We start from the raw sequence: 14,227 nt of genomic DNA on the forward strand, positions 1-14,227 counted from the left end.
GTCATTAGTTTAACGCCTGCAGCCTTGCACCTGCAGTTCCAATCTGACCATGACCATAACAGGCAAGAAAAGTAGTCCCTCAATTTTTACCATCCGACCATCTTATGCCAGTGAGTATTAAAACAACCTAACAATATATTGTTCCTCTCCCAACCTCTTGTCCTGCTGTGGAAGATGGAAACGCAGGCAAAGTATTGGATTGGCAAAGAGGACAATGTTTTGTGGGCAGTTTTCTGAGCAGGCTGCTACAGTTGCCTTAAAGACCTGTTTTTGAACAAGGAAATACGCAAGCTAATGGGGCTCTGGGGATAAGGATTATGATACAACCATAATGAAACCACGACGTCAGGGCCTTAGAAAGTAACGACTGTATATAAAGACGGAGGGCGTGTTATTATCCTTACTACCATCATTATTAATACAATAATTATTATTGTTATTATTATTATTATTAGTTTACCCTTTTCCACCTGGTTTTGATTCTCGATCTTTTATAATGTATCAGCGTCTTGTCTTGTAGTTGGTGTTAATGTCACACTTGTGTTGTTGTTGTATACTGTTTGTTATTGCACAATTAATAATAAAAAAGAGATTGGCTAGTGAAGCCGTGGTTTTAATGTACTGCCCCTTCCGGTAACTAAAACACACATTTAGCCTAACAAAAAAGCTACCACTATCAGTCTATTGTATATGGTATGATAAAGAAAGTTGTTCCTTACCATAAAACATGGCATTGAAAGATCAGGATGTTGTTCAGCTGATCCCCCTTTTCACAACGAAGCTTAGTGGATGGATCTGGAGAGGCCAGGGTAGATGGAGATGAATTTTGGATGACCCACCTGTGACGGTCATTCGGAGAGAAAGTGTTTAAGTCAAGTAATGGCTCATAAATTGCAATACAGCCTGTCTGTTTGTCAGATGGTTTGTCCAAAACATTGCAAAAAGGAGTGGAGACTTGCCATGAAATTTTCTGCAGACATTTGTTGCCCCCCAGAGAGTGAATGACTGACCTTTGAGGTACTTCTTCTCCAGCGCCAGCATGAGGCTGACATTTGTGTTTTTGGCTGAACCAGCCCTGCACTGTTTAATCAAAAGTTTGTCCCAGACATTGACAGAGTGAGGAAGTAATTCCTTCTTCTTCTTCTTCTTCTTCTTGTTTTACCGCGGTTGGCGTCCAGCTGTGAGGAAGCAACACCTTCATTGGTCGGCTTTTGGAGTTTTCCCGCTAACTGACGCGCTTTCATGAAAACGAAAGGCTGTGCAGTCCTCAATTACGTCCTAATATTACGTGTCGCTAATAACATGCGGAGGTAGACACAGCCAGTCCCCACTTACGTCCTCACGTCATCAGACGGCCCCAACAAACGTTCTTGCATCGTTTATCGCGGGACACAGACCGTGCTCAATTACGTCCTCATTGTATGTTTACAGCGATACCCGCGCAGTCCTCAACTACGTCCTCATCACCACCACTTAATAACGCCATGCTAATATTATGAACTAAGATGGTAAACATTATTGTAGCTAAATAGCAGCATGTAAACATTATTATTAAGAGCCCATTATCATCCTCTCCTTTGGCTGCTGTTTGTGTGAAGTTGTGTGAGAATTGCCAACACAATTAATGCAGAATTATAATATCCTCTGTCCTCTAGCACTGTTTATTATGTTTTTATTTGTGTATGAGAATAACAACACTGAGCGAGTGAAATAAAGTGGTCAAATGTAATGAAGGTTGACCAAAATATGCTCAAGAACATTAGAAATAAACCCTCAGCAAGGTGAAGTCATCATTTTGAGTGCTGAAACGCTGAGGCAGTGACCATTAAGAGATGTTGCTGTTCAGTGCCCTCTGAATGGAAATGTCAGTAGCCATTAAAGCATGTATAAGAGATGATTGCCTCAGGACTGAGATTATGAAACAATGACAAACACAAAAAGTTTTTCCTGCTTCAAGCATACTGCCCCGAAACATAGTTTTCATTTAAGTCACATCTGAGCTCCCCTGAGGTAAAATAAACCTCCATCTCTGTAAAATGAGTTGTCTTAGATACACCATCACTTATTTGTGTGTGAAAAACGGTAATTTACACCCAAACCTAAATCCAGAGGAGAGAAATCAATACACATGCCTCAGAGAAGGGAGTATTGACTTTGTGTTTAGTGTGGGGGTATTTCCAAGGGCACCAGAAAGTGATCCTGTTAAGATGTATATTATTGCATGATGTCAACTGGAATAAAACGCTCGATTCATCACATAGCCATGGATAGTGGTTGTACAATTTCTCTTTTATGTTTTATGTGAAGCAACTGTCTCGCATCATGTAAAAGTTTTCAAACAGTAACAGTGAAGTTTAAAGTCTTTCTTCATTTTCTAGCTCTCTTTTTGAGGGCTTGCATGTTGTTTGACTAAAAGATATCTGCTTCAGTTGCAAGTAAGGAAGAAAATATTCCAATGGGATCATGTATCTTGTATTTTGGAGGGAAAATAGCCTCACAAAAAAAGTAATTTTATCTTCTGGTTTTAAGGGATGTGAGGACAGATTTGTGCTTTTTTAGAGTACGCAAAACTGCTCTGAAATATTATACCATTGTATAAGCCCCTTTATTCACTGCTTCTTTAATTGAAACTGCCTTATCTTCAGGTTAAACTTAGAAAGCTATTCTAGGGTAGCGGCCCCCACCTCACTTAGTCTGCTGTAAACAGAGCTCTAATGTTTCTTGAGAAGTGCTCCTGCCCTGCTCGTGTTTTCGACCACACACAACAGTTGTTTTCAACATAGCAGGGCTACTCAAGCAACAAATTAGCAGCGACTGGTGGAACAAGATTCTCAGAGGGCCGTCGTGAAAGTTTATGCAGCGGAGTCTGACATCCAATTAGGGGCTTCAATCTGTTATGCCAGTCAATAAGCAGAGAAAATACTGCCATGATGTCTATTAAAGACTGGGAAATAACTAATTTATTGAGCATTTACTGAAACCTTTTTGAATTACTGAGGGGTTTGAGTGTATTTACTTAGTATGAAAAGCAAAATATCCCTATTAATGCAAGCTAACTAAAAATATTTCCTAACACAAAGAAAAGCCCATATTTGCAATGTCATTGCACCCCAATGTAATTTTGGTGGTTTCTTGTATGACTTAACTTAGTAACTTAGTAATTTGAACCACATGACATGAACATTTCTGTAGTCCTTTGTCTGCACAGTAAACGACGTGCGGACATTTCCATTCCCTTGCAGCTTTATCTTTATTTTCTGATAGTGCTAAATCAATAAAACCGCTCTAATGAAAAGCTCTGTGAATACACTTGGCTGTCATTAAATGGGTTCATCTTAACCGTGCACAGTTCCCTGGTCACAGTTTTTCAATTTTCTGCTCTTACAGAGTGTGACACTGAGATTGAAAACTCTTCATGTGTGTATGTGGGTTACAGTTTGACTGGCACCCCAAATGTGTTTTTCCACCCCTATATCTCCTTAGATGAACCCTCCATCTTGTCTTCTTTGTCAGATAAGTGACAGCTGACGTGATATGTGTGGGAGCTAATTAGCCCTGTCCCCCCAGTAACATCTTGAAATTTTATTAATTTATTTTTTTATTGGTTTTTATTTTACATGTTGAAAGACATGAGCAAAGTGAACACAAAACAACTTAAAAAGTATAATGGCTTACTAAAAGGCTTACACTTTTGAGCTTTTTAAGCTAGCTACATAGCTAACATAGCAATGTTACAAAATGTTAGCTATAAAGTAGTGTTTTGGATAATAAATATGTTTAATTCTTTTGTGAAGTAGACCTATGTTAAATAATTGCCATAATAGCATGCTAGGTCGCCGTTTGTCTCAATAGCTTGACTTTGCTGAGCTGATAGTGTTAGCCTGCTGGTGCTAGCTTGTGCAACCTTAACGATATCAGCTGCGTAGTTTGAGTTTAGTTCACTCCAAACCTGTTTTGACTTTCATTAACTTACAAACATTTTTTTTGTGATAGTATAAGTTAAAACAAACAAACAAAAACATGGTGATTCAGACAGTCAAAAACACAACTGTATGGCACTTTAATTGAACTAGCATTAGCCCGCTAGCTATAATGTTCTTTGTTGGTTGTAAGAAAAGTTGATTATAAGTTTGGCTAGTTAAGTACATTTCAAAAACTGTGATTTAAACAGGACCCTTTTGTGTGCAAGCTGTGTGAATTCAAAGAAGCATTCGTAAAATAAACCTAAAAGTACAAAAAAATGAATTGAATGGGGGATGCAGAGACAAAAGGAACAATTAGTTCAGAGAGCGAGATTAAGCTTAGCTCATTTAAGATGTTCTCTTTCATACATCTATGATGGGTTATTGTGTCTGTCTGGGTCTATAATTAACATGCTTGTCCCTTCATGTTAGTTTTGTTGCAGCTGATATGTCAGTGCTGGTATTCTTCAGCTTTAACCCTTTTGTATAAAGGAAGTTTGATCACCTCAGCAAATTCTAAACATACCTCCCGTTTCAGCTTGATAAAAGGTGTAGTCAGCCAAAGTATTCACTGCGGGGGGACGAGGGGTGGGCTGCAGCTGAGCAAACTAAGTTTTACAAAAGAAAATTCACATGAAAGAGAACTATATTTCAAAAGTAATTTTCTAAGACTGCCCCTGCCTGAGAAAATCTCGCTTTCATAGATGATGATTGTTGATTAAAAAAAACAACCCCCCCCCCACAGTGTCACATCTTATCTTGTCAATCATCATAGGAAGTAAAATTACTACAATCCTCTGCCAGCAATTGTTAAATATGTCTGAATAGACATGAATGAAGTCTATGTCAGTGCACATCAGCAGACAGTGAGGGCAAAGAGGCCATGTGAGTCGCTGTTAGTGATTGCTATGAGCTCAGCTCAATGAAATTTGGCAGACACGCAGCAGCAAAGAGCGCCTGGTCTTTTATCTGAGAGGAGAACTGGGCCACAGCCTCACAGGAGGTACGATCCAGCTGAGCAGTAGCACACGGATGGTGGGAACGATGGTGTTAGGCAGGTCATGAATCGGTGTGTCTGAGGGCGGGAGGGTGAGGACGTGGTCAAATACCGCCACACATACTGCAAACACACAGACGCTGCTACCCTGCCTCCAGGAACACTTGTCATGAATTACATTTTAATCAGAATAAGAATTAACATACAGTAATTTTCTTTCTTTCTTTTTTTGTCGTTGCTGTTTGGTGGTTCCCTGAAGGCTTCCTTTAAAGCCAGCTCAATTTATTCAGCATGCCTCCTTCGTGAACCACGAAGGAATAGAGTCCACGGGTGGATGCTTGGAGGGACGTGCATGGTGCTGATAGCAGCATGAATGAGACCGTCCATACGAGGCTACCAATAAATAAGCTTACCTGAGGCATCATCTTATCCGGGACGAAACGCCACTTGACCTCTGAATGTTTGGCTAAACACGCTCATTTGCCTCGCCTCATTTACAAGAATCAATTATGGAGACTTCACTTAAAATCAAGGGCAAAAGAAGTTAATAACAGCTCTCTGAAGTTAAGCTTTAAAGTAAGTTATAAAAAGTGAAGCATGACAATTTTTTATGTTTCACATAAGAAAGTAGGTTCAAACATGAGACGAGCGCCGCAGTCGCTTGTATCCCCTCCAGAGGTGTCCCACTGATGCTCAATAACAAGAAAAACCAACAGTTCCAGCTTTGGTATAACGATAAAAGAGTGAGTCATCAAGTTAAAAAGAGCCCTTCACAGCTCTTTCAGTTCAGCGGGATCAGGAGGCTCTCTCCAAACAGGAAGGCTGCGGGGCTGTTACCACACAGGAAGCCACATTAATTAACGGGACAGCGTCTCGCTCCTGGCTGAGTAAAGCATCATTAGCAGCGACATGCTGCATGGCTGAAAGGTAGCACTCATATATTCTTATGAAAGGTAGAAATGGCTCGAGTAAAACTGCTGGGAAAGGTTGTGTGTGATTAAGAGCAGGTTTATGCAGGTTAAAGGGATGAAGTTGGTATGAATGACACAGACAATAAGAGTCCATTGTTAGTGTGTTTATTATGTTAGAATCATTTTGGTTCAACTTACAGTTAAACACTGATTACTGATTATTTTCACTATAGTGCACTTGACCCTTAACATAATCGGACAATGTTTAAATATTTAGCTTCAGCTGATAAGTTACAGGACGCCGAGAGGTGATAAATGACAGCACACTTCCAGCAATCATCATATAAAACCCCAAAAAAACAAGACACAAAGCGAGAAATAAATACAGACATTGTTCAAAACATTCACATTTACAGTTTTCTTCTTGGAATAGTTGCACAGAAAACACGAAGCCGTATCAAAAGCTCTAACTTCAGTTCTTTTTCAGGGAATCAATCTGGGCTCTCGCAGGTCTGGACTAATGGAGACGACATGAGGGCGGGGGGAGCGTTAAAGCCGCAGAGAAAAGCTCTTGTACATGACACAGTTCAGTTACTAACTCATGAGAAAACACATCATCAGCACCTGACTGCACAAACTGATAAAAAAACAAAACTGCTCGGCGAGAAGTCCGGAGACTGAAGCACTTTTCAACAACTCATCCGAGCATGTTAAAATAATTTCCTACGCAGATATGATGGATGGCAAACAATCAGATGCAGCTGGTGCACATACAGTATACAATATGTTAACGCTAACTACTGCAATTTATATTATTTTCAGATTCATTATTATATTAGATTTATACAATCGAGGGACAAACAAACAGAAAAAAAGATCCAGTCAGGCACAACAGTTACCCTGAAGTCAAATAATACAGAGAGAAAACATAAAGTGGAATATAATGAATTAACAAAGTGAATCATCTACTGCATCTCCATCAGGGGGCACATTCAGCCACGCACGATGCTGGATATCAAAGAGTGGAGGTTTATAACTGTTAAAGCCTCATATTGATTCTGTTATCTGGACAAAATCACTACAAAAGTTAGCATTATGCTATTAGCAAAGTTTCTGTTTGACCTCTGGGACGGAGTTGTGTCAGAATACATCCATATAAACACCTGCAGGTCAGCTTCACGTCACACTTTTAGATCCTGTGTTTCCAGGCTTTTTTTTAAAGGTCAGTGAAGAGACTGAATTCGTTGTGTTTGCAGACAATTTGCAGGAAAGCTTGTTTGTTAAATGAAAACACGACCACATGCATTATGATCCGCAGTCTGTACTCAGAAAGCAACTAATGCATGCTTGATGGTGGAGTATTTTTGCCCATCAGTACGCCATGAGGTGAATCCAACAAGTGGCAGTTTGTGTTTTTGAGCACACAAGAATCGTACATTAACAGCTAATTAGCATTAGGCTAACACATTAGCTTTACATCGATGTATACAGCAGCTCTACTCGTTGAACACACCCGGACATTAAAGTGTAAATGATGACATTCTGTGCCGAGCTCCTCTGCTGGAGTGTCCATCTCTGCGGCTGGGTGATGCGTTCGGGGTCGGCTCCGGTCGTCCAATCTATCTTTTGGGTCTGTCAATGTCATCGATGGCTGCCAGAAGTTTCTGACGAGCCTTCTTGTTTATGTGCGAGCCCAGACAAACGTTCACCAGGTTGGCGAGCTGCTTCATGGAGTACTCCTGCAGGGGACACACAAACAGTGGGTCAGGAAAACACACACACATGCTGCCTCACACACAGAGTGCAGATGTTCACATTGCTTCGCCGTCTCACCCTGTGATTCTTGATAAACTGCTCCATGTCGTTCTCCGTCAGGTAGTAGGCCTTGATGTAGGTCTCCACAAACTCTTTGTCGGGGATTGGTCGCAGGTCGGTCAGCTTCTCCAGCTTCATGAGGAACTGTTGGAAGTCGAGCTGCATCAGGGCCCGACCCTCGTTGCTGCATTTCTTCACATTAGCATAGCTACGGAGAGGACGAAGCATCAGATAGGAAAATTAGCATTATTAGCATCGCCTTAAATATTTAGGTTCAGGTAGGAAATGATTGAAAAACAGGTACATTATGTGTTATTTCATTGGGTAACTGTTCCTTTAAAGACCCCCTCCACTGAAAATCAAGAGTTTAACCTTGTAAACATCTCCATGTGGTGTTATTCATGTGCTACAAGACATATCAGGGACAACATCAGCAGTCTTCTCCATGGCTGCTTTTAAACTGCAGTGTACCAAGGACAGGCTGAACAACACGTTTTCAGATTGGCCCGTTAATGGACGGGGTGACGCTATGCATATCATTATGTGTAACCTATGGCAACCACTTTGGCGAGGAGCGAGCCAGCTGTAACCGTCATTGTAAGTTTTGCAAACTCACTACTGACTGATAACGTTAACGTTACTACTGCTAATTACAACATTTCAAGCTAGCTAAGTTTCAACAAGTTGCTACTAAACGATGGCAGAGACGTGTTTTGTTTTCATGACGGAGGGGGCGGTTGGAAATGTGCATAGTGGGCGGGGCCTATTCAGATTGGGGAATTTTTAATGAGGGCGAAGAAGGAGATGCCTTTTACAAGGTAACGTCAGACACAATTTATTATAATTTCTGTCTGAAAACATGACTGGAGCTGGTCTTTAAATATGACATAACTTAATTGAAACCACACAGTAGAATTGAGGACTTCAGGTCATGTGATCAAACATGTATCGAGGCCTCTGTATATTTGGAAGAAAGTCGTGTTACAATTATTTCAACTCCCAAGTGTGAATTTGTTATTGCATAAAAGTGTTTAAGCTCATGTGCAATTTCCTTATCAAAATTTAAATGCTGTCAAATCTCCTGCAGCAAAGTAATCAAAGAACTGGTAAATTAGGTTAGCAAATGATGGGAGACACTCGGAATCCATTTGCGTTTTAAAAATCAAGTGCAGAACCTTTTATTAATGGAAACAAAAGAGCTGCAACAGCATGAATAATACCTTCGTTTATTCTTTGTTTTGTTCCTTTTTCTCGTTTCGTGAATAGTTGGACAAGAGTGTGTGTTTCTGTTTGTGTTTGGCAGCGGGGCCTGTTGTCCACTGGCGGGTCAGCGTGTGCGACATCTACGGTACATTAACACACCAAACAGACAGCTCCGCTCTCTGTCTCACACTTCAGCTTTCCTCTCGTCTGTTTCCATTTTCTGCCTCGTCTGCTCCCTCTCTCTCTCTTTACTTGTCGGGCCTGCCAGAGTTCGGTGCTGAGTGTTTGAGCTTCGGCTCAGACTGCTAACGGAGCCATTTTCTACGAGCCTCCAAGGGGAGACGAGCGCTGGACGGAGAAATTGAATAACAGGCTGAGCGAGCCGGAGTACAAACAAACAAATATGACCAGTCCGTCTTCATGTGGTGCCAGAGGGGTGGGAGATATGTGTGTTTATGTGTGTGTGGAGGGAGAAGTACAGCAGCAGAAGAGCAGTTGAAATTTGCAGAGCGTTGCAGTGGTAATGAGCCGTTTGTACGTTGGAAAGGGTTCAAACGTTCTCTTACGCAACAAGAAGAAAAGTGTTGTTGGGAGGTAAATATGTCCCTTCTTCTTTGCGGGTGAGGCCGAGCCTTCCTCCTATCCTTAATGCCCAATGTTCTCTCTCCTTCTTCAAGCACTTGGCAAACACTAAACCACTTAGAAACCATTTATTGTCAGCCCCAACGACATCTTCACTGTATCCCGCACGAATTAGCACCCCTCAACGATTTGTGTTTTCAATAAAATGTGTGTAACCTCATGATAATTGTGAGCTGTTAGTGTCTCATCCATCCAGCCGCGATGACTCAGTGCTTCTGTGCATCCAGTCCGATTTTTATCACACCTTCAATCTAAAAGCATTTTTCGCCTTTTTACCCGACACTCAGACGCCGAGTTAAGAGACAGCAGGGATTGCAGGTGCGGAGAGAAAAAAAAAACTGCCGTTCTGTCACCTATCAGCGCTCATATCGCTCGCTTACAAAAGAAGAAAGTGGTGAAATGCATTACAAGGGATGTGTCAAGAGGGTTTTTAGGTTTAGTGAGAGTGGCCTGTGTCATACAATCCCCCGATGGGCTTTTTTGGTGAAGCCGGAGTGATGTGAAGCGCAGGTTTGCCAGCGTGAGGAGAGAGAAAAGATGGCAGCAGCTCAGAGTGGTTTTCTGTGGGGATTACTCCAAAGGAACTTGGCAGCAGAGTCTCCAGGTTTCTTGTGTACTGTAGGTAATTTCCCCTGTTCCTCACGAGGCTTGACAACATTCTTTGGAAAGTGTTTTTTTTTTCTGTTTTAATTGATGATGTGCAGATGTTCAGATTTAGGGATGAGCACAAGAGAAAAAAAGACGCTAAAAAGGCGCAAAGACGAGGAAAACAATGTCTCTACTTGTGTTTATGTAAAGCTTATTTTTGAGGCTGGAAAGGCAAAGCTTCCTCTCATACAATAATTCATGAATGCTGTTTGCTGTTGCCGCTCAAGTACACGGTAACCTTGGGGATGCAGTAACCTGAGAGTAGCAAAGAGGGCTGTCATAACAAGACAAGACCCCCAAATCAACCCACCTTCTACAGGTCTGAAACTGTGAAATAGTATTATGAATAAACCGTACTGCTAAAATGCGGATGTGCAGTCTCTCTGTAGCAATGTCTCCTCCACTATCAACAGCACCAAATTACCTTTTAAAACGAACCTACATAAATATTTAATACACAAAACCTCCCTGCTGACTGAGGCGTTTACTAAACTGACAATAACCGTCAATATATTCTATATTTAGTGGATACTAAATTCATTCAAATCGGGTAAAAACAGCCATCTAACAGCCAAAATATACTACAATTAAAGATACTCAAGTAGGTTACGGTAAACATGCTTTTATAGCACAGATGTTTTCAATATACTTGACCTCAGAGCTTTGACATGTTTGTTATGACAACAGTCCTACACTCAAACGTGTACATGCACATGTGTTTTGTAGATATAAATAGATGGATGGTACCCGTGTGGGAAAGCTGAGCGTTACAAACTGAACCGAGGGAAAGCTGCTGTCTAAACTTGCACTTTTAGGCGGAATAAGTAGAAATCCACAGAGTGTGCAGAGACGCCTGTCATGTTCAGGTGAAGTTAGAAGAACTCCAAACCTGTCTAAACTACCTCTGCTTCCAAATCCTACTAAAACTTACTAAAATCCTTAAAACATACTTTCTTCTGTCTTTACTTTTTATTGCATTTATAATGCACATGTTTTAAGTATTTCTTACTTGTATTTATATTTGCTATATTTCTCTATTCCCAATATTTCATGCTTTATTCCCTACATTTCATGCTCTGTATCAGAGCAACTGTAATGCGCAAATTTCCCCCGGGTACACTTTAAGTATTTCTGATTCTGAAAATAATACAACGTAAGAGAGACAGATTCATGCAAGGCTGCAAAAATCTCCTCAATGTTGAACATGTTTAATAACTTTCTCACCCTTCTACTAGAGTCCTGTTGGCCAGGCGGATGCAGTGCTCCCACAGAACGTTAGACACGGGCAGCGGGATGCGCACATGTCTGGAAACATCTCCCAGCCGCTTGTTGAATTGCTCAAACTCCTGGAAGACAAGAAGCACAGTGTTAACACATTGTACTATAAAGACATACTCATAATATTTAAAGGTAAAAGCATGTTAGAAGCTTGTTCGAGGTAAATTACATTGCACTGCAGCAAGAACAAGCCATTATAAGGCCAATGCAACTTTTGTGTCTCAACTGGCATTAACGAAATAAAAGTCTTCCCGAACAATGAGTAAATCATATCAACCGAGGCTTAAATAGTTCTTGTCTCAACTAAGCAGCCTGAAGTTTGTCTGGGTCAACTGAGCTAGTTTAGTGATTTTGCCGTCTGGACTGATGTACACAACATCCTGATGGCCTGAGCAGACGGGGGCAGGAAGTATGAATCCACCAAACCGCAAATCATGCGCTTAAACAAATCATTTGAGCGCCGCTGAACACTGTACTCAGGTTTGAAACATCCCAACTGGACTCATTCATTCACTTTTTGAGCTCTTACAGCAACTCCTTAGTCGACCTTTTGGCTCTTATAATACATATGACGAATGTAGTATAATCATTGCTGTAGGTATCTCACTATTCTAGAGCTGCAACAATTAATTGAAGTAATTTATTCCTTGATAAGTCATCAATAAAAAACTAATCAGCAAGTATTGTGATAATTGATTAACCAGTTTGTGTATTTGCATGAGACTTCTCTGATTACAGTGAATAAAATGTGAATATTTTCCAGGTCCTTTACTCCTCCATGAAAGTCTATATCCTTCTGGAAATATGAGGATACAGACATGGGAATTGCAGGGTAACGGTACAATACGATACGGTACGATATTGTACGATATGGTACGATACGGTACGATACGGTACGATACGGTACGATATGGTACGATACGGTACGATACATTACGATACGGTACGATACATTACGATACAGTAGGATACGGTAGGAAATTGTACGATACGGTACGATACGGTACGATACGGTACGAAACGGTACAAAATGGTACGATACATTACGTTACGGTAGGATAAGGTACGATACGGTACAATACATTACGATATGGTACGATATGGTATGATACATTACAATAAGGTACGATACATTACGATACAGTAGGATACGGTACGATAAGGTATGATATGGTACGATACCGTACGATACATTATGATATGGTACGATATGGTATGATACATTACGATACAGTAGGATACGGTACGATACGGTGCGATACATTACGATATGGTACGATATGGTATGATACATTATGATACGGTACGATACGATACGGTACGATACAGTAGAATACGGTAAGAAATGGTAGGAAACGGTACGATAGGGTACGATACATTACGATACAATACAGTACGATACATTACAATAGGATACGGTAACCTAAATTACTATACGATACAGTACTATACATTACATTACATTTGGGAAACACTAATCAACATTTTTTATATTTCTTACAAGCCTTAGTTAGTTGAAAACCTATCAACAGAGTAATCAATCATAAAAAAAACTGTTGCAGCTTAGTTTGGGCAAATTGGCAATGCTAACTTCTCTCTTTAGCTTATCAACAGAGGAGCCCTCTAACATACTAACATCACGATGTTAAACCCCCACACTCCTGTACTGTGCAAACACATGCTGTGTATTAACTGCACTCTGATATCTTTAATTATGTATGACATTATACTATTATGATATGATGTTGCTGATTAGGGAACACATTGCAATACATGAGGACATATGATGGATGTGTCTGAGGAAAAGTATATGTTTTTCTAGTGTGTCTAAGAAAAATGAACCTGAATTTTTCGGCATAGCGACATTAATTCTGCTCCAAATAATGAAATGCTATTCATTCACAAACAGTCCCACAATGGTGTCTGACTTAAGCACTTTGTCAATGAAGTCATTCTGAGGCTGCTGCATTTCCTCGCCACTTTATATGCAAATCAATGCCATTGTTGAATGCCACTGATCAACCTGAATTCATGAATAAAAGATTCTCCCATGTGCAGTTCGACAAAATGTAGCACATTCTGTTAAATCAGTGCACATAACGCAATCCATATGCACGTCTGACAAGTTGGCAGAGGCTATTAGTGCCTGATGGGGGAAAGTACATGCTAGTTGTAATATGCATCAAGTCAGAACATTTTGACACGGTTCAGCGTTTAAATCAGACCGGTGAGACAGAGATTAACTCATTAGGGAGAGCTAGCTCGTAGAGTAAATTAATGGACTCAACTGCAAAGCTGAAGCAAAGATTTACGAGCCGTTCAGGGGTTCAAAGGTGAGTTTGAGTTCTCATCAGCACATAACTAACTCTGATTGGATCTGTATATATTTAGTCATCAACTCCAACTTTAAAGTGTGATTTAATCAGCAGCGATAAGATATTCTGATGCACATATTGGGACTGGTGCTGCCCTGCTCAGGATTTCACACCACCGCGAGCCCTTCAGACCTCTCTGTCTCTGAGGTGACACAACCGGGCCTTCCAACCCAATGAAAAATGTATAATGGGGTAAGTGGCCAGCATACATAAAGACACATTTCGTAAAACTTCCAGTTCCAGAAAAATACACCTGCGACCACTGGGTGCGAATATTTTTAACACAGCTGAAACTTCAGCAGAGATCTGCATTCGACTCATCAGCTCACCCTTTGCTAAATTATTCACCCCGTCCCAAATAATTTATGACAAAAGTTCCTGAATTAATTCAAACAG

At 40.6% G+C, this 14,227-nt stretch overlaps 1 protein-coding gene across 1 annotated transcript in view; it reads right to left on the reverse strand.

Annotated features, from left to right (window-relative positions):
- Positions 1-6,026: 6,026 nt before the first annotated feature.
- Positions 6,027-14,227, reverse strand: part of vps50 (VPS50 EARP/GARPII complex subunit) — a 115,559-nt gene continuing 107,358 nt past the window's right edge. The window contains exons 26-28 of the mRNA XM_069681800.1: positions 11,403-11,524; positions 7,704-7,893; positions 6,027-7,609 (exon numbers count right to left, since the gene is read on the reverse strand). Coding sequence (XP_069537901.1) covers positions 7,490-7,609; positions 7,704-7,893; positions 11,403-11,524 — 432 coding nt within the window. The 3' untranslated portion in view covers positions 6,027-7,489. The remainder of the gene's footprint in view (positions 7,610-7,703; positions 7,894-11,402; positions 11,525-14,227) is intronic.

This window comes from Semicossyphus pulcher, unplaced genomic scaffold (assembly GCF_022749685.1).
Source record: "Semicossyphus pulcher isolate SPU_LCO1_2020_fin unplaced genomic scaffold, fSemPul1.0.p SCAF_5, whole genome shotgun sequence".
Lineage (NCBI taxonomy): Eukaryota > Metazoa > Chordata > Actinopteri > Labriformes > Labridae > Semicossyphus > Semicossyphus pulcher.